Below are 24,075 nucleotides of genomic sequence, written 5' to 3'. Positions count from 1 at the left end.
AGCGTAACTGAGCTGCATCTCAAATTAACCTTCAGGTCCCAACTTTTTAGATGATATAGGGACTGCTGATGTACATTCCTGAACATCCCCTGTCCCCCATCCCTTTAAAAAAAAAAAAAAGGGACAGAATGCTAAGAGGTAAAGCATATCAATTTCATGTATACCTACATAATGTTATGTGAGAGAGTAGTAATTAGACGTCTTTCTCAAAATGACAAGAATATCATTATTGCACAATCCATCACTAATATTAAGCATCACTTTCTTTTTAAGTATTTATTAAATTTGGTGTACCTACCATCACTTAACATACCTCAATTATTGGGTTTTTTGTTTCAGTGACTTTTAGCAACATTGTTTCACTTGTGAGAAAGGATAGAAAAATGTTGTGGTATGCTTGGTTGATTATATTTACATTTGTCTATTGTCAGCCAAGAGGACACCTTTGAATCCTCTACAATGCATTTCTCACTGTAAAATTAACACTATGGCGTTTACTCTGAAGGCTACACAGCTCTAAAATGTTGTATTGTAATTTAACTGAAACTTTAGTGAATCTCTACGGGTCAAGTACAGATAATACACTATTGGCATGGATTCTTGGAAATCTATATTGTTTGTAGAGAAAGGAAATCTCAAAACTTGCATTTCTGGACCTTTCTCTACAAACAATATAGAAATTTCCAAGAATCCATGCCAATTCTGATAATAAAGTCAGAAAGCAAAACCACCACAAGCGTGACAGCCTAAATAGATGCCTACAGTAGCAGCAGAAAATGTTTTAAGGTTTAATCACTGCTATGAGCCTCGACCTAATAGACTCTGGTCAAGACTATAGGGCAGAATGGTAGACATTATAAAGCGATAATGACAAACTCATAACTTCTGTCTAACAAATTGGTATTAGAACATTCTCTTTTTTCTTCTCACTGTAAGAAGAATTAAAGACATACAGTATTGCTCATAGCAGGACAAGTTGAGAGTGGGTCTTAGAGACGGACTTACTTTCTTCTCCGCAGACACACACACCATAGTTAAGGATCAGGTGCTTATGGGACAACTGGCTCATCATGCTGGCAGCTTCAAAGAAAGACTGTCGGACAAGAGAAGACAGTGTATTGTTTGTGCATATTATTATTTTGGGTTTTTGAGCTTGTTAAGCACTTTGCTCAACTATGGTTGTTTTTAAACGTGATATACAAATAAAATTGAACTGAACAGAATATAGAAAACCAAATAACTTGTTTCCACAATAGACAAAAAGGTACACCACCACCACCAACAATTAACAATCATTTTCATTTTTAATTACAGGAGAGAGAATTTGTATTAAAACTACAAGAAAGCTGCCGAACATCCAGAAAAAGGGCTAGAAACCTGCCAAAGTACAATAAATTGTCAGCCACTGCCTGAATTGTTGGAATTGTTGGCAGTTGGTTATTTCTCAGCCTAAAAGCACTGTAAGTAAATTTGCTCCAACAGTAAATATATTTTACTTTTTGCAGTTTTTTTTTTTTTTTTACCAATTACCAATTTATGGCTGTAAAAACCATATGTCCCTGCAAACAAAACGATTTACACAGCTTTAAAAGCCACAAACCTCAGAGTAGTTCCTGTGGGCTTCGTCCAGAACTTTCATGACAACTTCGGTTTGGTGCACAAGTCCATAATCTCCCAGCTCCTTGCGGACCCCTTTGAAGATCTTGGTAAATGTCCCTTGGCCTAGACTCTCCATCTGAAAGGAAGACCATTAATGACCCTTAACAGGCGATTGTCGTAATCAAAATCAGAGCATGATGAGTTAGTAAAAAGCACAGAATAGGATAGTGGAATAGTAATTTAGTGCTACAACACAATAATGGGGAATTCTTATACATTTTTATGTAATGAATCGTTGGACAGATGAGTAAATACAGGCATATGACAGTCCTGGACATGCAAACTAAGCTTACAAATTCCAGATCTTCTTTCCTGATCTTGTGAAACACCATCTGACTGATGTTGTGTCGATGTAGAGATGGAGATAGAGGCACTTCAGAGCCCTTGTTGCTCCTGCACACGAGGAGGCAGGACTTTTCTGTTGGTGGAGAGCAAAGAAAACAATCTTGTAGACAACCAAACTTTCAAGAATGAGATTTATAGTTTGATAAATCCAGAGTCTGTTAGTTTTACCTTTGGATTTAGGTGGACAGCACTTGCTGAATTGGAAAAGAACGCTGTCAGAGCGCACGGTTTCCTTTTGGTAGCAGCTGAGAAGCTCCTGCAAGCTGCTGAAGTTTCTTTTGGTTCCACTAAGGTTAAACTCCCCGCTGGCAGACCTGGTTATCTGGCAGTGCTTGTATTCTACAGCAGCATACACCTACAGTAGCAGACACAGAGGAGGGCAGATGGTGGAAATAATATAATTGTGTTTCAGTCATGGAATCGACAGCAATAAAACAACCATTTCCTAGTCTGATTTTGAGTGAGACACCAATTCAGGTGGATTCAATTCTACAATGAAAACACTTGGGTTGGGGAGTAAAACAAGTAGCTTTTTAAAAAACGCATTACTGTACTGTGTACAAGTTATTACTACCACAGGTGAGTGTTACCTACCTCAACAGGGAAAGTCAGAAAATACTTGTTGAAGTCTTTAGGGCTACATCTCAAAATGTACAACCCTCGCTTGTTCCCACACCTCTGAAGCCGGTTAATGGCAAACTCCATTCTGCAACAAAAACAAGATGCAGAACAGTCACAGCAGGCTGACCTTCATCTCTGCAAAGAAAAACAGTATTACCTTATGTCATACAGTAAATACCAAACACCTGAGGAATGCATGTACATTTTGTTAGGAAGTTTGAAATATATAGATGATGTACAATATTCTGTCGGTTAAGAATTTTGCATCATAAAGGGGCAATTTTCACTGCAGCCAACAGAGACAGGTCCAGTGCAGTTCAACTGTAAACATGGAAAGTAGGAGCAGGAGTGTGAATAATGTAAAATATAAATATTATTTGCAGCTGTGCAAATTTACACTTATTTTTGTGTCTAGCCCAGATGCAGATGAGGAGTTATCTGCTAGCTTGTCAGATAAATGAGGCAGTGAAAGCACCACAAATTAGCATAACAAGTCATTCCTATCCATAGTTAATTATTGGATTAGGTGGTGTTCAAAATAAAAAAAAAAAAAAAAAAAAAGGGACAGCCCTGCTAATGCGGTTTCTAAAATTAAGCTTTCTTATTGTTCACTTACGAGATGGGGCCATGGCAATGGGAAGCAATAGCCTCCACAAGCCTAGGAGGAGCCACTTCTTTACAAAGGTAGTGATGTGCATCTGATGTCAGTCGATAGTAGCCATCAATGAGGGACACAAAGGAGAGGGCTTCAGACAGGCTGGGGAACTCCAGCTCCTGAAAATGTACAAAAACACTTTTAGACATGATGTTTAAACTTCCACCATTTTCCAGGTTATATTTCATGTTGCATTGAAAGCAGGTAGCAAACCAAAGCTTCTAAATCTCTGCCTATAACTGCTACATTTTTTCTACTTTTACAGCCCTTTCTGAGATAGCAAATTATGGTCACTGAAACTGGCTGTGGTCAAAACGTGTCTTTACCTGTTTACAACAGACTAAAGAGAAATTACCAGATTCTTGCCATCTTGTTTGTTGATGGTGACCACCCGACTCTCTGTAGCACCCTCCCTGCTGGCCTGTTTGATGCTGATGTCGGTGACATCAGGGAAGTCACACAAGGTCTGCAGCTCCTGGATGAACAACATAACAAACAATTTTTTTAGTTATATTAGGGATGCACTAATCCAACTTTTTTAAGTCATGATACCAATACCTGGGGTTTGGGTATCAGGAGATACAAAGTAACAATCCAACACCAGTGTTTAATTAAAAAGGTTTATGCCTGTGTGTGAAAGTGACTGGGATCATTCCTTTTGTATAAGACAACATCATTACGAGGTGCACCGGAACGCACCATGATTTTACCAGGGGCCCCTGAATGCACCATGAGTTAACGAGCAGCACCTGAATGCACCATGAAGCCTTACCTTGAATGGCAGCTGGATTCTCGCTATATCACAAGATCATGCGAGAATCACAAGATCACCTATCACACAAAAATCCATCTTGCCAGGCTTCAAGTTATACGTTTGCGTCTGGACAGCAGTGAACCGAACCAATCAGCGTCCGGTGAGGAGGTACTGGCAGATACGGGTGTGGTTTAGGTGTGTGTGACTACCACGAACGTTTGTTCAAAACAACAACGGCAAATGAATAGACAGATGGTTTATCCAATCACCTGTCAGGTATTTTTTTGAAAGTGCCCGCCCTTTCCCAAAGAGTTTCCAATGACGGCTTCTCAGATGGTTCAGTATAACAAACCATCTGGTGCGTCAGTTTAGTTGGAGCCCACGTTCTTTACTGTATGTTATTTGTTTACACAAAAGCAACGCAAAGTTTTGCCTACTAACAAGTATTGTCTGTATTGCCACAACGCTTTTAAATACACACTAAGATAAACATACTGTTGAATTGGATAACATATTCCTGAATTACAATTTACATAGCCTGTGTACTTTTTTTTTTCCCTTTTCATAATTTGAACTACAGGTGACCAAAGTTGGTAGTTCAAATCCGTTTTATTGTGTTTTAATTTACCGGCCCCCTGGTTCAAACAGTTCAGCAGTTCAGCATGCAACTAGGACTACAGTTGAAAATTAGCTGACTGGCTAACACTGGCACATTTACAGAAATGTTGATTAATGTGCATTGTCCTAATCAAAATAAATAAATCTTAAATCTTTTATGTCTGAATTCAGAGAGCTTTTGTCCTCCAATATTGGGAAAAAGTGGTTATGGTTGGTGATTTTAATATTCACATCGATGACATATCTTGCACCTTTGTTGCGGATTTTCTTAATGTCACGGAGTCTTTTAACTTTATCCAACATGTGTCTGGTCCTACACATGTTAGGGGTCATACTTTGGACCTTGTTTTTACACTTGGTCTTAATCTTGACTCTATTTGCTAGGAGCTGCATGTTACTGACCATGACTGCATTTTCATTTTTTCTTTTAATTTAGATTTACGGCCCAGTAAACGTATAAGCCGTTCTCGCGTCTTAAATCACTTCTCAGCTGAAAGGTTTTCTGTAGCTTTTGACTAGTGCAGGGTTTTCTCCTCATGCTGACATTAATTGTCTGGTCCACTCCTTCAACACATATTGCTCATCAGTTTTGGATAAAGTGGCTCCAAGTAAAATGAGACTTGTTCCCTCTGTCAACTCATCCCCATGGTTAAATGACTCCACTCGCTGTTTTTGGCGTATAGGTTTGGAGGGCTGAACGACAGTGGAAAGCCACCAAGCTTCATGTTCACAGAATCTATAACAAAGAAATATTATCTGAAAATTATAATATGGTTAAGGAGGCGAGGACTTTTCTAACCTAATTTCTTCCAGCAAGTGTAACCCCAAAATTCTTTTTGACACTGTCAACAACATTGTCAATCCTCCTCCTGAAGTGCCGTGTTTTCAAATAAGGACTGCAGTGACTTTCTATTTTTCTTTGTATGTACTTGTCTGCGCTCTATAATCAATAGCTCTCTACAAACTGGTTGTGTCCCATCATATTTTAAACATGCAGTTGTTCAACCATTATTGAAGAAAACCAATCTGGATCCATCAACTCTCGCAAACTATAGGCCTATTTCCAAGATACCTTTTATTTCCCAAATTTTAGAACAAGTTGATGCCAAGCAGCTCTCTGCTGTCTTGGCCACACACAACATCCTAGACAAATTTCAATCTGGCTTCTGTCAGAAACACTCTACAGAAACCGCTCTTCTTAGAGCGTCCAATGAGTTAATGATGTCTTTGGATGCGGGAAATGTTCTGTTTTGGTGCCGCTGGACCTTAGCGCAGCTTTCGATACTGTGGGCAGTACCCAACTGGGTTGGTATCTGGACTGGTTCTCCTCTTCGCTTTCAGATAGAAGTTTTTTTGTGTCACTTGGTCCCTATTTCTCTGAAACTACTGTCCTTTCTTTTGGGGTGCATCAGGGCTCTGTGTTAGGTCTGATTTGATTTACGTTGTATACATGCTTCCCCTAGGCCATATAATTAGGAAATTTGAAAATATCTGGTATCATTTTTATGCTGATGACATCCAGCTGAATATTTCTTTTAATCCGGAAGAGACTAACTAAGTGTCAGTACTGCTCAAAAGAGCCGTTGTTTCGCAATCAGAACTTGAGATGATCATTCATGGTTATATATCATCACAGCTTGATTGCTGGCTCCGATTCTATCCTAATAACTTGCGTTCTGCAGTCTTGGTTGACGCCCTTAAAAAGCATCTGAAGACACTTGTTTCAACTCGCTTTTGTCTCATGTTTGTAATTTGGTTTTTTTAATTCTTTTAATCTTTACCTTCATTGGTATTGTATTTGTTTTTGCTTGTTCATTGTGTGAAGCACTTTGTGACTGTCTGTAAAAGGTGCTATATCAAATAAATTATTATTAATTCTGAAATACTGCCAAAACTTGGTCACACAATTCTGTATTTCTCTTTATTGTCTCCACCTCCCTTTAGCTCTTACTTTGCTATTTGCTTTTGTATCATGTTTTTAATTTCATATTGTTTTGGCTGACATTTTAGTGTCTTGAGGACCTGTGCAGTGACATCCATTTGTTACCTTTTACGTTGGTGATCTGGGAAGGCCGCCACTCATTTAAAAGTCAGCTGCATGTCCAACATATCGCATAAAAGAACAACGCTTACTGACAGCACTCATGATACCAACCTGGTCAGAATCTTTCAGTTTCTCTCGACACCACTGGATGCCACTGTCCGCTGCCACCAGGATAATGAGCTGTCCGCTGGACAGTTCCCTGACCTGGAATGTCTCTGTGTAGAAGGCCTTCTCCAGGGACTCCATGCTGATGAGGTACTTGAGCTTGAGGTCGCGCGCTGTGGTCCGACACTGACTGAACTGTTGGATGAAGCGCTTAAAGCGAAATCGGATTCGTTTGCGTGTCAAGAAGTTGCAGTCCTGGATCCAAGCTCTCATGTCCTTTGGCAAGAAGGACTTGTAGCTAAAAGTAAGCATGAGAGAAACATTTTTTTATGTATCAGCATAAATCCTATTTAAACAAAATTCTGTATCTCATGCATTTAAAAAAGTTATTAATGAAAAATGTAGTTCTTATAATTTTGATGCTGTCTTGTGCTCATAATAAGGTGTTGTCTGAAACATTCAACAAGACATTTTCGTGTCAAATAAAAATACCTTTAGGCTTCGACTAACACTACGCAAGTCTAGGATTTGATCCCCAAATCTAAATTTTTTTTAGCTTAAAAAGTACTGTAATAAAAGAAAATGTTTGTATCACAGAGAATCAAAACATTTCTCCAAAATTTGTCATTGAATGTGGTCGTCAGATTCTTAGTTTTGTTTACTTATTCTCTGACAGATTTTTCCTGCTTTGAAGCATAACTTTGCTAATTTCAGACTATTTTAAGTTCATGTAAAGCTGTTTTTGTTAAGAAAAGAGAAACCAATATGTTCAAGAAGTTTGGCTTATTTTGTAAAGGAATTTTTTTAATATCTGAGCAGGTGTCAGATCAAAAGCAGTCTTTGTTTTTCAATAGTACCTTATTGTGTGGTAGATATCCAGCGGTGATATCTGTCTCTCCTTGGCTGTCCTTGTCATATCGAGTACAGCCATACCGAGGCACTCTTCCTGAGTCTCATGGGAGTTGGGGATCTTCACTAAGCCATTGACAAAGTCATTCCTCCACTGCGCACACACACACAGAGTAAAATTCTATCATTTATCATTGTACTTGCATTCTCCTGGCTTTGGATTTGCATTTGTTGTTCTATTATTTAACCTCCAACTGGTGAATGCAGAAACAAACTTTCCTTTGCAAGCAAAACACATCATCAGTCCGGAGTGAATGCAAGCATGTGTAATGGCTTAATAGCTGCAAAGACACAATGCACTACACCCTCAAAATGACCCCTGCAGTAGTGTTTCCCTTCTCCTTTTCTAATCAGGCTTGTCCCGAGCCACAAGAGCAGATTTCCACAGGCATTCCACATAATCCTTCAGTTAACTCAGGGTTCAGCTCCATACTGGCTCAAGATACCTGGACTCACCTATACTACACACATTGTTTCTACTGCAATGTGGTTTATACATGTCATTTCTTGGCTGAGGGAATGCAGGGCTCTGATGATCCATCTGATAAAGTCTCTAATGCACATTTCTCCTACTGTATAGCTAATGCTGAGTGGAAAAATACTTTGACTTGACTGTGATTACAACTCTTTTCTGGTCAAAAGGAAAACAGCAGAGAGACGGCAACATTGAAAATGTACTCCACTCAAATGTCCCACTAAAGTAGTAGTACTGTGAACCAATGTGGCACCCACCCGATTAAGCTGTTGGTTGCCCTGAGGCAAAAATGCGTAACGGGCCCCAACTAACCCCACTAACTTTGGACAATTTCTCCGCTCTGAGCCTGCTGTGATCTGTCAAGCTCGAAAAAAGCCTTGAAGCACAAACAAAAAACAGTGAGTGGGAATTTAATTTTGTTCTCTCATTCAGGTTTTGTGCACACTGAGGTGCGTATCTTTGCATGCAAGTTGCAAAATTGCTCCCAAAGAGTTACCTGAGTTCACTCTCACATGAGGGCTATAACTGTACACGCTAAACATGTCAGTTCTCTTGTTTGTGCCACATGCTTGCATGTGCAGCCTTGTTTTTAAGCACCTTCTCACCAAAGACATCCATGGACAAACATGAGGTTTTCATAGTTTGTTACCTCTCTATCTTTATTAGGATCCTTGGGCAATGCTTTTGAAAAAAAACTAACATTTGAAGATGTGACCTAACTAGCAATCTAACAAACTGATGTCCCTGCACTTGTTAAGGATATGAGCTGCTTGTTTTCTGACGCCTAATGTAAAATACTGGGCTGCTGCTTTTTAATTTTATTGTTAATGTTGTAGTCCATACGATTCCCATCTAGTTAATTGTCTGTTAAGTTCCTATCGATCAACGAGTGACTTAAAACAATGGTGATTAAGCATACAGACTGATGAAAGCACTTGGATTTGCTGCTTTGCCAAGTAATAGAATCTCAGTGTCTGTGGCGACTTTCCCTTCCTAATTAGTTAGTGACGCTTTTTAAGTCAGTCAGCACGGGTTGGTCTCCCCGTCTGCCCAGGTGGAGCTTGTCACTGCCGATTATGCTGCGTTCCATTGTACTTGGAAATTGGGAACTTTCTACAAGGAAAGATGCAAGGAAACGGTATGTTAAACGGGCACCTATATTTCATTCTTGCTGACTTATAATAGCAGACCAACAGACAGAGAAAGAAGACCGTTCAACTTTGAGTTCAAAGAAAAATATGAAATGATGATATGATGCACCTCAGTACAGTGACAAGGATAAGCGATACAACGTGACGGAGCTGAAAAAAGGCATTTTTCCGCTGCTACAACTGACGTGATCAAGCCGTAGGATCACTATGGCTGGCAGTGCCATACTCAATGTGCACATACACATATTTAAAAACTGTCCAGTAAAGTTCACAGACAGTGTTTAAAAAGTGCATTTCTGCAATCTGCACTTTAGTTTGTGTGATTTGTTACGGACTTTGATATTAGTGTTTACATCAGGCTTATTTGTCAGTGCTTTATGTTATCATGGTAATAATGTCAGGTTTACAAGGCTGGACATTTAACAAGTCAGTCACTGTGATTGAAGTAGTTTATAAATAAATAATATATCACCTAATTTCATCAATATGATAACATACAGGCCTGGCCTACAGGAATAAACAGTTTGCTTAATCTATCAAATATTGTGTTGGTCATACAATACAAGGATTTATTTTTTGTCTTTATTAAATAATACAGCAGATAAAGAAAATATTGCTTTTCAAATCGCAAGATTGGTTTAAAAAAAAAAAAAAAAAAAAAAAACACAATTAAGATTATTTTCCTAAATCAGCTAGATGCTGCTAGAAAAAACCTAACTCAAATCTTACGGACAAAACTTTAAACTGATCCACACAAAGAACTAATTTTAAACTAGTTTATGTAATTAAGAGGATGGCTGTATGCTGAAGTGCTCACCTGAGAAAAGAGGTAAGACATTACAAAGTCATCAAGGACAGGGCTTTCTGACCCCTTGGCGGCCCCAAATCGATATGCTCGGGATGCCCCACCACTGTACCAGCCAGGGAAGTAGTACCTGTTGTAAACGGTTGTAAAGAAAATGCATTAAGTCACAAGGATTTTAAAATTTCAATCTGGAAGACATACTTAAGAGGCAAACAGACACAACATAACGTATGCTACCTTATTCTGAAGAACACATCTTCAGAAGCCAGTTCGTCAATCTGGAAGATGTGGTTGGGTGAAAACCACAAGCGGTCTCGCTCTCGAAAGAGAGCAAAAAGGTTGCAGTACAGAGGTGATATACCTAACGCAGTCAAAGAATGAGAAACTACATTATGTTCTGTAAACTTGCACTCCAGTACAGGTTAGCTTTATTGTATGTTACTAGCTTTATCCAAATCAATGTTCTTTGTTTATTTATATAAATGTAGAAACTGTAAATTAAGGGGAAATTCAGAGTACATAATAGATTTTGCTTTAGGACAAACACTAGAAAACTTTCTGTTTCTAGTACCAACACAGGTGACCAAAAGGTCAATAGAGATTGTCTAAAATGTCAGTTGTGTTTATCATCAAACACAACATGCGATTCCAACAACATGCAGGTTAGTCTAGCCTCCCCCTGCATAGCCCTGCTCTGTGTATTAGTTGCATCATACTTTTTTTGCCTCAAGTACTTTACTCAGTTTATTGACTATTGAACTAACAAACAATTGTTTAGCTGATGGGTTTCACTATAGCCTCTTGATGACCTTATCTCAGTGACCTATGCCCTAGGTTACAGCAAAAACAAATGAATGGGGCTGTATTTTGCAGGAATGCATGGCTACTCACTGCATGCCTTAGCTGCATCTATACAAAGCTCCTCAGCCACATAGTCCCCAGGTGGGTAGCTGAGGAAGCTGCAGTCGGCCGCTCCTTGGCTGCTGTGGTAGAAATGAAGCTTCATAACAGCAGCGGCTGGCCTTGTGTCTGGAGATTCCCGATGGGCGTTCCCATTTTGGTGCACTGCAGGGCATGTGTCAGTCACAGTATCCATGGCTGGCAGGGAGGCCATCAACAACACCTGACCTTCAATCAGATGAATGCAAAATGTCAGCAGCAAAAGAATAATGGCATCTTTTGTTTTTCTAGTAAAGTGTGATGTATTTATCATCGTGATTAGCTAGGTTACATGATCTCAATTGTTGCATAAACTTAAAATTCCAGCATTACATAAAGCTGCAGGGCAGAGGAACCATTGTCTGGCAAAAAACTATGTAAATCTAATTCAAACATAGGGTGACTCTCAGTGATTTATGAAATACAAAGATGTTTCATTGTAAATGGAGTACTGAGATTTTTTTGCATCACATTTTTTAAACGAGTTTATCTAGTTTAAAATTTATAATATTTTTCATCAACTACTTTGGTTTAAATTAGTCTATATCAACGATGTTTCATTTACAGGATTGTTCCGGTGCCACCGGAGGATCCGCCAGATGTCCCTCATTTTCGGCCAGATGTCCCTCACCTTCCGCTTTCTTTGCGTTGGCATTCTTAACTTAGGTCGATTTTTGAGGACTATAGTTAAATGCTCCTCCGATCTCCGCCGGGTAAATCCAGACAGCTAGCTAAACTATCTGTCAAATCTGAGTTTCTAATGCATGACTAAAACAACCTTTGAATGTACACGTTCCACCAAAACAAGTTCCTTCCCAAGGCTATTTTGCCTCAGGAAGGATGTTATACACCACTTAATCACACTGGAGGCAATTTACCTACTCTTTTTTTCCACAAAAAAAAAGAAAATACTTCACGCATGTGAAAGTAAAAATTACATCAATTATAAAAAGGAATATTCACAACCATTCTGTGACAATGTTACTGAAAAGTACAAATCAAGAGAGGGAGAACTAAAAAATTGAGTACTTGTGCAAAAATGACCCCAACAGGTCTATGGCAACTCTGAAGGAGTACATGTTTCTATGGCTGTGATGTGAGAAACTTTGTAAAACAATTGTTGTCCAGGTACTTGATCAGTTACACCCTTATGACAGACTGGTAAAACAAAAACAAATTGCAGTGTCCAGCTGTGCAAAGCTGCGGCTATAATCGCTGCCAAAGGTGCCTCCAAATATTGACTTAAAAAGGGTGGTGAAACTCAAAACATTAATTACGCTGTGTTTAATGTTCATACTAGGCTAAATTTAGATCAATTTGTGGATTTTTTCATTTTAAAATTGCATCCATCTTGATTCAAAGTTGTAAAACAACTTAAAGCAAAAAAAAGCCACGGGTGATAAATATGATTATTTTCATGATCAAATATTTACTTGATTCAGCCTTAATGGTGGTCTATAAAATATCAGAAAAACAGTGACAAATATCCATCACAATTTCCCTAAATCCCAAGGAGCCCAAGGACAGTGCAACAATCCAAAAAGAGAGCTTGAATTCACAACAAAATAAAACAGAGAAACGCAGCAAATCCCTGCATTTGAGGAACTGAAAATACTGAAAAGTCAGCATTGTAGTTAAGTGACTTAAACTATATAAATTATATATATATATAAATTCAGATCAAAATTGTTGTCTGTAAATGTTCTGCCAATCGACTAACGTTACTCCTTGAATGGTCTAATCGATTCAGCACTTATACTGTAACAAATTAGAGTTACACTTAAATATTCAGCTGTCTATTTGACATAATGACATTTTCTACAGAAATTGAAAAAAAGGATATAGCATCTATGACTGTGTAGCGTGTTTGGTATTCTCTTAACTTTTTACACAATATGTCTCTAATGAAGCTCCACAATGCATATTATTTTGACTTTCATGACCACAAAATATATATAGTGCATTTTAGTCCTGGGCAATTACAAGACTGAATAATGTAACTAAAGGGGAACATGCAATAGTTTCTGGACGCTGTTTGTTGTTATGGGAAATTCAGTTCTCACTTAAAAGGTTGCTATGTAAAATTGCAAATCCCAAACTGACAGTTAAACTCTACATATGCAGTCAAATATCTGAAACTTAGCTGAAGAACAAACTTATCAAGGCCGTGATCTTGCGTGCTGCCGTCAGCTTCAACAGATTAACTTAGCTAATGCTAGGCGCCTTACAGACCTAGCTAACGTTGCCTCTGTATGAGTTAGCTACCATACAAACAAGCAAGTAACGTTATGCAAATGTTTTTTAGCAACTTAACCAACTGATGTTAGAGGTTTATGTTTGTGTCCTTAAATAAACCAGACATAAGATACCAACGAATTATTAATAAGTGTAAACACTTACTTTGGTAGATGAGCCAGGCGTACAGCTAGTTAGCTTGCTGCTAGCTTCCTAGGCCAGCGCTGCAGCCAGGACGAGCAAGAGTTTGACAGCTACGGCCAGACACTGCTGCTTCACTGCTGGTTCTTTAAAAGCAGTACTCAGACTACAGGCCAAAATAAGCAATTTATTTTATGGCAGAAATCCATCTGGAAATATTCTTATTTCCATGTCACACTCAGCTGGCTAACCTGCTACATAAACTACCTCTGGTCAGCCTAGCGTTACCCATCGTACTCCGGAGGAACTTTAGACGTGTAATTTATCTTGTCAATCTAATAACTTAAGCTAATGCTAGCTAAAACCACGTCGTGCTAGGTTACAAATTGGTCCGATAACACGGAATTCGTCTGCAGGCAATCATCTTCTTGAGCCAGAAACTGTGGCTACAGCGATAGTTACATTATTGACATCTTTTACTGAATGCCTTTAACTCTGACAAGCTAGCTAATTTATCAGTGGCAGCTACTGCGTGCGCAGCCAAAACCCCAAGTCAGTCAACAAACCAGCCTCTCCCACCATACTAATGCTGCCTTCAGGTGCTGTCTGAAATATCAGAATTACCGACAGACAAAATGCCAATGAGTGTTCCAAAATCAACAACAAATTAATAGTATATTGTCGATACGTATTGTATAGGTTTATTTCCTTATTATTATTATGTGAAGTATTGTATGTTGTATATTTTTCTTTTTATCTTTGTCTTTTTTCTCTAAGCTGCTGTAACAAGTACTCTAATCTATCATTGCTGGTGATAGTGCTTCTCAAAATTCAAACCACATTTCCCATAAGACCTGATGCTTCTGGTGATAGTGCTTTTTGTCCCATGGTCCCAAACCCTTATCCCTGGCTTCACTGTAAGCATTTGTTTTCTTTTTCTATCTATCTATCTATCTATCTATCTATCTATCTATCTATCTAATACATGGCCATTCATTATTTATTCCAGCACTCTTTGCACTATTGTATTCTTTTTTACAGTTTACATTAACAGTTTAACGTGCATATGGACAGTGTATGTATTTAGAACATTGTTGGAGCCATAATTAAACTGTGTTTTTTGTTTATTTATGTTGGTGACATGAATATATATGCAGTTTTGTGTTTGATCACTGGGTGGAGCATTGTTCCTGGAAAGCATATAGGTAATCAACAGCCAGAGGTACATAGGTGTGTGGCAAAGGGGAAAGCAAACAGTTTTTTACTTGTCAGCATGGCTTGTCAGTGGTATTGTTTTATTAGTGTTTAGTTGGAAAGCAGAACAAAACTTATCTGAAATAAAACTGAATGAACTGAAATATACCTGTGCTATGGTGAGCATGCACCATCATTAAATAAATGGGTCACCGCACTGACATTTTTTTAAAGTATGGACATTATTGGCAGCCCAGAACACACGTCCGAGCCAGTTCTCCCTTTGTTGCGCCGCATTGGCCTAATGTAGGTCTGGTTAGAAGACTCTACATACATAATATTTATGTTTATGCTTGTTTATAGCCTAGTTATATGTCATCTTTGTTGTCCTTATTTTTAACTGTAGGCTATGTCCGTGTCTATCTTTCCTGTTCTGAACTGTTGTTCCTGGTCCGTGTAGGCTACACATAGCCAACAAAACTGATTCTGATTTCTATAAAAGTAGGCCACAAAATGGGTTATGATTTTATAACCTGTTACTTGGAAGCAAATTCTCTAAACACTAAATTTATACCCAAGAACTGCCTAGTTTGAGGTTGTCAGAAGTTATCAGAATAGCCATGAGTTGTTTTTCCCACTTCAGAGTACTTTTTCTGGCTCTCACATATGGTATAAATTTGCACGCAGTTTGATTTATTGTGTTTGTGCATTATTATACAACATTGAGTCTAGGAATTTGGAGGTTATGAGGAGTCCATGAAGGCAGCATCTAAATCACTACCTTGGCTTATGAATCGACAAACCGCAACCTACACAACCTAATAAACATCCACCGAAACTAAAATTAACCACTAGTTGCACATATTACAGCACAGTTTTAAAAGGAAGCAGCCATAACACAACATGATAAACACCTTTAATGTGAAATGCAATGTAGTGCAATAGCTTTGGAACAGATAGGCTACTTTAGTGAAGCTAATGATGTTACATTTGTCAGAGGGGTATTGATTCAACTTTATTATAATACGTTTGGGCTGTAGATTGTGATATTGCTTGTGTTTCCTTAAATTTGTCACTTTGCATTTTTAACAGTGATGGCAGTTCATTGTTTCAGTTTATTGATTTCATTTTGAAATTCTCGGGCCTGTGAGTAGATTCTGGATTCCTTTTTTGCAATATTCATCACCCACTCACAAAGCTGGCAACCGCCTAGATCTGATATTTACCAGAAACTGCTCTACATCCAACATCACTGTTACTCCACTCCATAGGCCTACCTCAGACCATTTCTTCATCTCTTACTCGCTCCCACTATCCCAAGCTCATATCCCAACCATATCTCAAGAGACACTATACTTGTCTGCTGTAACATTCGATCACTCTCTCCTTCTTCTCTGGCGTCATCTACTTTATCAACCCTCCCTACATCTGACTCTTTCTTACTCATGCATCCCAACTTCGCCACAGACACTCTCCTCTCTACTCTATCCTACTCTCTCTCTCTGTCCTCTTACTTCATGGCAGGCTCGCAAGTCCTCTTCAGCCCCGTGGTTGTCTGACTCAGTGCATGCTAAAAGATCAACTATACGGGCAGCGGAAAGGAAATGGCGGAAATCTAAACACCCAGATGATCTGCTTACTTATCAGTCTCTTCTTTCCTCCTTCACTGCCTCTGTTTCTGCAGCAAAAGTTCTTTTATAAAACCAAAATTGAATCCTCTTTCTCCAACCCCAAAAAACTTTTTTCTATCTTCTCTAACCTCCTAGATTCCCCCAGTCCACTTCTTCCCTCCTCCCTATAGCAACCCTCTTTCTCAACTACTTTGTAAAAATGATACATGACATACGCTTTTCATTGAAATGGACAAGGGAATCAAAGCTGGAGTTGCAGGCTTGCTTTGACTGCACCGACTGGAGCGTTTTTGAAGCTGCAGCTACAGACCTCAATGACCTCACTGACACTGTAACATCTTACATCAATTTTTGTGAGGACAACTGTGTGCAAACCAAGACCTTCTGCCAGGGGCGGTTCTACATTGAATTACACCCAGGGCTCCCCTATTGAGTGATTGATATTGATGGCGGCAAGGCCAGTGATCCGTTCCTGGGACATGGTGACCTCAGGTATGACTTGATCAACTTTAGTTTGGAAAAGCTCCTCTCTGCTTGAGCCACAGTGACTGACAGGGACGAACTGGGACCAAAAATCTCACATGGCATTTTGGCCCAGACCGGCCCACCACATAAGATCACCCGTCTTTGCTCTCCCCTGAATGTGTATTGAGAATGTGGAGATGATGTCACTACACAGTGCCCCGCCCCCTTCCGCCATTTTGGGAGGCTACCCGCCAGAACCGTTCATTGTTTGTGTTGGTAGCAGGGGAGGTTGTTGCAATTCCTCACTATTATTAAATGCCTGGAAAACACTGCTTTGTAAAAAAAAAAGAAATGCTCCAGTGTCTCACACGATTGTCGTGGAAACCATAGGAACCATGTGTTACATTTTTTTTGTTTCCCAACATCCAATCCAATCCAATTTTATTTATAGAGCGCATTTCACAGATAAGAAACCAACAAAGCGCTTTACAAGGTACATACAAAGGTAGGTAGTCCAGCACAGGCAAGCAGACATCTGGTCCTGCAGCCAAACAAAGGCGCTGGTCACAGACCCGCCCGCCTCACTGGGGGTAGAAGCGGTGAAGGCGCTGGATTGGGGGTGGGGGGTGATTGCATATCTGTATATAAGTGTATATAATATATATAATATGTAAGAGTTTGTGTGTATGTAGGCCTGAGTGGTCAAGCTACGTCTAGCCCCCGTAATCTGGTTTTCTCAGTCCGCACGATTGTCATTGCGATACACAGCCGGTTGCCATGGAGTCAGCCTTGAAACAGGACCCAGTCCGAGTCAACAATCAACAGGTGTCTGTGGGAATCGGGTAGGGAACGCAAGAGTGTGCCTCGCTGCAGTGCTCCAGGAGGAGGTGATTATTCAACACCGGCCTCGGCCAAGGCCAGCGCTGGTTCAGGGAGCCGAAAAAGATAAGATTGGAATTTGTTTTGTCTTAGGGCCAGGAGCCGCAGTTAGTCACTCTCGACTTCTCTGAAATGTCCCCTCTGGTCTCCGTATCGATCAAATTTCCTTGCCAAAACCGTGAGTTTCCCCAAGATGTTGTCCGGTCTATCCAGAGCTGACAGTCTCTCCAAGATGGTATCCAATTTTTGGCCCATGGTGTGTGGCTCATGGTGGTCAAAGTCACAATTTGAGTTCCGACAGCTCTACCCACAGCTTCAACCATGACGGGCAGCCTGGTATTTTGCTCGGTTCCCGTCTTCTTCTTAATTTCTCAATAAACCAGGGCAGTGCCTGAGCCAATCAGCAAAAGACCTGTTATCATGGTTCCAAATAGGTAGATATCTTCAATGTCCTCCACGGAAAGAACCGCCAGACACACGACCCGCCACCTCTCCCATGCGTCCATCGTGTAGCCAGCTGCGAACGTTCCGGCAGGGCAGTCAGGTTCTCCCGAACCCGAGCTTCTCATTGAGAAGATGGTGTCAATTGCGCTGAGAGACCTGTTGATCAAATTCATAATTCGTAGTTTAGGAGCAGTGCCGGGAGAGAGACTCTAGAAGTACACAGAGTCAAAGAGAGAGAGCAAAGCAGGGTGGGCAACGGGAGGAGATGGAGAAAATGCGACTGCCTTCACAGAGAGCCAAACGAGAATGGAAAAAGCATGAAGGAGTAGCATGTCTCCGATGTGACAAGGAGACGTCAGATTTCTTGGGTGGTTGCAATTAGAAGAAAGGACCTTTCTCTGGTCCAGCACAGAGACACCACACTGACTGGAAAGGATCCCTACAGAGATAGACCCTTTAGTTAAAGAGTAAGATCCTTTTAGTTTAACATGAAACAGCCCTGAAATCACCATCACCAAACTCCACCGGACTCCATGTAAATAGTCAGTACTTTTAGCATGTATAGAGCAAGCATATTTCCACCAGACTCCATGTAAATAATCAGGACTTTTAGCGTGTATAGAGCCAGCGTGTATAGAGCCAGCATATCTCCACATGTAAATGGGTGAATTAAGGATTTATTTCAACCAAACCAGAGTGGTGATTGTTGGAACAGTGGAAAGATGAACCAAGACGGCTTTTGATAGTTTTATTTAGTTTCTGTCCACTTTGAATGAAGTGTGTTTTACGTTGATAAAAGTCTTGATTATTTACATGGAGTCTGGTGGTTTGGTGATGGTGATTTCGGGGCTGTTTCATGTTAAACTAAAAGGATCGTACTCTTTAATTAAAATGGCTCTCTGTAGGGATCCTTTCCATAATGTTGTCAGACACTTAGAATAATAATCTGAGTCTGTCAGCGGCAAAAACTGAACTTTTAGTGGACACTAACTGATTAGCTAGCTAGCTAATATACTGGACCAGTTTCAGAGATTGTTGTTTCTATCAGTTTGTCTCTGTAAGGGCCCTTTTCTTTTGCTGCCTTCTTAATTTTCCTGTAATTTCTCTGTTCAAACCATGGATGTATTAAGAGAACAAAACGCCTTAATGATAATTCCTTGAGCCGTCTTTCCTGCTCCGTGTCTGTGTCGCTCTGACACTGTTGCTCCTGGCAACCAATAGTGTAGGATCCCAAAATGGTGGACGGGCTCAGACCATTGACATATATATAATGGACCAATAGACCCCGTTGCTCTGGACGGAGACCAGTGAAGGCTATTAGAAGCACTTTTCCGGTGATCTCTTGCTTTACTGCGCAGCCTCCAAATGACAGAGACAACGTAAATGTGACGTGAGTAACGTGTCTGAAAGTTGTAAGTCTTCTGGTAGCTGTGCCAAGAGAAATCTCAATCATTTCCATTCTTACAGAGACGGAGAGTGTAGGTATATGTAAGGAGATAACATAAGCACAGGCTAATTATTGCTAACTAACATGCTAGTTAACATTAGTAATTAAACCTAAACAGCTAATGTAAGTCGAAACTGCCTGCAAGCTTCTCCTGTACTATACGGTAATTCCTCTACTGTGCGACAATAAGTCACTTGGTTATGACACAATCGTTAGCTTATTTTTACAAAAACGTCTGCTACGGAACCATAATGTGAGGTACGACGTAATGGAACCTTTTATACATTGTCGTGTTTCTTTAGAAATAAACAATGGACAAATAGAGTCTTTAAACGCTTCAGATGTAAAGTTATTCGCAGTCAAGTGATGTAAAAAAAAAAATGGCGGTCAGTGGAATGCTAACAAGAGGTGATACCTTTGTAGCAACAAAATGGCGCCATCGGAGTTTCGAGTTCTGAAGCGAAGCTTACCCCCTTGGCTCAGACCATTGACATATATAAAAGGCTCAGACCGCTCAGACCGGCTCGGACACCTCCCAAATCGTGACGTATGTCCTCATTCTCAATAGCAACTCCTACTCCTTAAAACTACCAACGCCATGTAACGAGTAAGCAAGAATCAGTGAGAGTGACATATTAAATACTTCAAAAAAGTATTATATATATATATATATTTTTTTTTTTTTATTTTTTATTTATCATTTCAAGAGGCCCTGTGCTTTAATTTGAAGAGGTCTATAATGAGTTTTTGTATGCCAATGCAGATAGAAAAGCTACAGTTCTCGTTAAGAATGTTTGCATGATGTGCGACGTTTATAGGCTACTAATGCAATCATACAGTAAAGCATGCCTACGTCTTTTATTGTTGTAGTGTTGTCATCAACAGTTTGTCCACCACTCAGTTTTTGGCTCAGTTTTATCAAGGGGTTAAGTGTTTTAAGGGAAGTTGTGCTTACCACAGGTTCTACTCTCACTCCCTCATCTCTGTCCCTCTCCTCCTGAGTCTCTCCTCACTGCCACTGCCGCTAACACCAGCACCACTACCATCAGCCACGGGAGCTGATGAAGGTCCTGCTATTGCCGAAATAATGTCTTTTCGCTTTTTTTTCTTTTATTTGAGCCGCTTGGGTAACTTTGTTTCATTTTCGCATTTAGACCATTGACATTTAAAGAAAGGTTTAGACTCGTCTAGCTCCGTCTCTGTGTACTTCCCAGTTCTTCTCCTGTCACCGTGTGTTTATCTTTCGCGCCCGCACCATTACGGACTAGTCCATTTCATTGTGAAAGTAGGGGGTGAAAGCAGGGCGCCTGCAGCTGCAAGGGGGGCGCCGATTTGCCAATTCCCCACACAGTGAAATGGTACATAGGCTAACAGAAAACCGCTTTGCGGCGCAGAGGATTTTTTCTTTTTTCGTGTAAGTTGCCGCGGCTGCCCGGTTCGCCCGTGCCAAAAACCGCCACTGCCTTCTGCACATACAACAACAGCAAACCTTCATTCACTCCTAATCTTAGGAAACTGTCATTGGTTTGATCCAGGATGGTGATGAGTCTGCTTACAGACAGGAAGTGGAACAGCTGGTCCAATGATGCAGTCAGAATCACCTGAAGTTAAACCCCATGAAGACTGTGGAGATGACAGAGGACTTCAGGAGAAGTCCCCCTCCCCCACCATCCAGAACAACACAGTGGCCACTGTGGATTCCTTTAGGTTCCTGGGATCCAGCATCTCACAGGACCTAAAATGGTCTCCCCACATTGACTCTGTCCAGAAAAAGGCCCAGCAGAGGTTATACTTCCCGCAACAGCTAAGTAATTTTAATCTGACCACTTTCTACTCAGCCATCATTCAGTCTGTCATCTGCACCTCCATCATTGTCTGGTTTGGGTCAGCCACCAAACGGGACAGGGCCGGACTGCAACGGACAATTAGGGAAGCAGAGAGGATCATTGGAACTGACCTTCCCTCCATCCAGGACCTGTACCGGTCCAGGGTCAGGAAAAGGGCTCCTAACCCTCTTCCTTTCCTCACCCATCTCATCTCTCTCGTTTCCCCGATGCCCTCAAAGAGGCAAGAGTGACCCCACTACTCAAAAAACCAACACTCAACTTGTCTGAAGTAACTAACTACAGACCCCTTTCCCCTTCTTCTATTTCTATCCAAAACTATTGAGCGTGCCATCCCCACCAGTCTGGCTTCAAGGCTGGCCACTCAACAGAAACTTCCATCCTTGCTGTCACTGAGCAGCTTCACATCGTTAGAGCAGCCTCTTTCTCTTCTGTTGTCATCCTTCTGGAACTTTCTGCCTTTGACACGGTGAACCACCAGATCCTCATTTCGACACTCAACGATCTGGGTGTCTCAGGCTCTGCGCTCTCTTTGCTCATAGCTTACCTGGCAGACCGAACCTACCGGATAACTTGGATAGGATCTATCTCAGAACCTTGCCCACTCAAAACTGGGGTTCCTCAGGGATCAGTCCTGGGTCCCCTCCTCTTTTCTCTGCACACCAACTCTCGTCATTCACTCGCCCGGCTTTTCTTATCACAGCTACGCAGATGACACTCAACTAATTATTTCCTTTCCGTAGTCTGAAATGCAAGTAGCAGCACGTATCTCAGCCTGTCTGACTGACATATCTTCTTGGATGTCCACACACCATCAGAAACTCAACCTTGACAAGACTGAGGTCCTTTTCCTTCCAGGGAAGGGCTCTTCTAGGACCTGACTATAACAATTAACAACTCTGTGGTAGTCCCCACCCAGACTGGTAGAAACCTGGGTGTGACACTTGACGACCAACTCCTTCACTGCCAACGTTGCTGCAACTACCCGATCGTGTAGATACATGCTGCATAACATCAGAAGGATACGTCCCCTTAACGCAGACGGCAACTCAGGTTCTGGTTCAGGCTCTAGTCCTCTCACGTCTAGACTACTGCAACTCCCTCCTGGCTAGCCTGCATGCATGTGACATCCGGCCCCTGCAGCTCATTCAGAACGCATCAGCTCAACTTGTCTTCAACCTCTCACACTACACCGCTCTTCTACTCTCTTCACTGGTTACCAATTGCTGCCTGCATCCACTTCAAGACACTAGTACTTGCATACAGGGCCACAAAGATCAGCCCCAGCTTACATCCAAGATATGGTCAAACCCTATACCCCAACCCGCATACTCCGCTCTGCATCAGTCAACCTGCTTGCTGCCCCCTCACAGCGCGGGACAACTAATCACTCAACGAAAACCAAACTGTTTGCTGTCCTGGCTCCTAAATGGTTTAATGAGCTCCCTATCGACAACAGGATGGCCGAAACCCTACACATCTTCCGACAAAGGCTAAAAACACATCTCTTCCGACTGCACCTAGGATAGAAAAAAAATATATATATATACAGTACAGGCCAAAAGTTTGGACACACCTTCTCATTCAATGCGTTTTCTTTATTTTCATGACTATTTACATTGTAGATTCTCACTAAAGGCATCAAAACTATGAATGAACACGTGAAATTATGTACTTAACAAAAAAGTGTGAAATAACTGAAAACATGTCTTATATTTTAGATTCCTCAAAGTAATTTTTTTGATAGCGCTGCAAACCCTTGGTGTTCTCTCAATGAGCTTGAGGTAGTCAGCTAAAATGGTTTTCACTTCACAGTTGTGCCTTGTCAGGGTTAATTAGTGGAATTAATGGGGTTGGGACCATCAGTTGTGTTGTGCAGAAGTCAGGTTGATACACAGCTGGCAGCCCTATTGGACAACTGTCAGAATTCATATTATGGCAAGAACCAATCGGCTAAGTAAAGAGAAACGAGTGGCCATCATTACTTTAACAGATGAAGGTCAGTCAGTCCGGAAAATTGCGAAAACTTTGAATGTTTCACCAAGTGCAGTTGCAAAAACTATCAAGCGCTACAACGAAACTGGCTCACATGAGGAGGAAAGGAAGACCAAGAGTCACCTCTGCTGCTGAGGATAAGTTCATCCAAGTCACCAGCCTCAGAAATCGCAAGTTAACAGCAGCTCAGATTAGAGACCAGATGAATGCCACACAGAGTTCTAGCAGCAGACACATCTCTAGAACAACTGTTAAGAGGAGACTGCGCGAATCAGGCCTTCATGGTCAAATAGCTGCTAGGAAACCACTGCTAAGGAGAGGCAACAAGCAGAAGAGATTTGTTGGGGCCAAGAAACACAAGGAATGGACATTAGACAAATTTGAGATCTTTGGTTCCAGCTGTGTCTTTGTGCGACGCAGAAAACATGAACGGATGGATTCTACATGCCTGGTTCCCACCGTGAAGCATGGAGGAGGAGGTGTGATGGTGTGGGGGTGCTTTGCTGGTAACACTGTTGAGGATTTATTCAAAATTGAAGGCATACTGATCATCATGGCTACCACAGCATCCTGCAGCGACATGCCATCCCATCCCATCCGGTTTGCATTTAGTTGGACCATCATTTATATTTCCACAGGACAATGCCCCCAAACACACCTCCAGGTTGTGTAAGGGCTATTTGACCAAAAAGGAGAGTGATGGAGTGCTGCGCCAGATGA

At 40.9% G+C, this 24,075-nt stretch overlaps 1 protein-coding gene across 2 annotated transcripts in view; it reads right to left on the bottom strand.

Moving 5' to 3' along the window:
* The window catches only part of jak2b (Janus kinase 2b), a 30,433-nt gene extending 9,722 nt beyond the window's left edge, over positions 1–20,711 (bottom strand). Inside the window, exons 1-13 of one of the 2 annotated variants that reach the window (XM_028577693.1) lie at positions 20,472–20,711; positions 11,033–11,269; positions 10,379–10,502; positions 10,154–10,271; positions 7,659–7,804; positions 6,808–7,099; positions 3,636–3,755; positions 3,242–3,399; positions 2,599–2,710; positions 2,173–2,359; positions 1,953–2,077; positions 1,601–1,735; positions 1,006–1,093 (exon numbers count right to left, since the gene is read on the bottom strand). In XM_028577693.1, the coding sequence (XP_028433494.1) occupies positions 1,006–1,093; positions 1,601–1,735; positions 1,953–2,077; positions 2,173–2,359; positions 2,599–2,710; positions 3,242–3,399; positions 3,636–3,755; positions 6,808–7,099; positions 7,659–7,804; positions 10,154–10,271; positions 10,379–10,502; positions 11,033–11,255 (1,828 nt within the window). In that variant the 5' untranslated portion in view covers positions 11,256–11,269; positions 20,472–20,711. Of the gene's footprint in view, positions 1–1,005; positions 1,094–1,600; positions 1,736–1,952; positions 2,078–2,172; positions 2,360–2,598; positions 2,711–3,241; positions 3,400–3,635; positions 3,756–6,807; positions 7,100–7,658; positions 7,805–10,153; positions 10,272–10,378; positions 10,503–11,032; positions 11,270–13,480; positions 14,024–20,471 lie in introns of those variants that run through there. The other variant, XM_028577692.1, reaches the window with a different exon arrangement.
* Between the last annotated feature and the right edge of the window lie 3,364 nt (positions 20,712–24,075).

Source organism: Perca flavescens, chromosome 5 (genome assembly GCF_004354835.1).
Source record: "Perca flavescens isolate YP-PL-M2 chromosome 5, PFLA_1.0, whole genome shotgun sequence".
Taxonomy (NCBI): domain Eukaryota; kingdom Metazoa; phylum Chordata; class Actinopteri; order Perciformes; family Percidae; genus Perca; species Perca flavescens.
The sequence above is the reverse complement of the archived record's forward strand: the minus strand, read 5'-3'. Positions and strand labels throughout refer to the sequence as shown.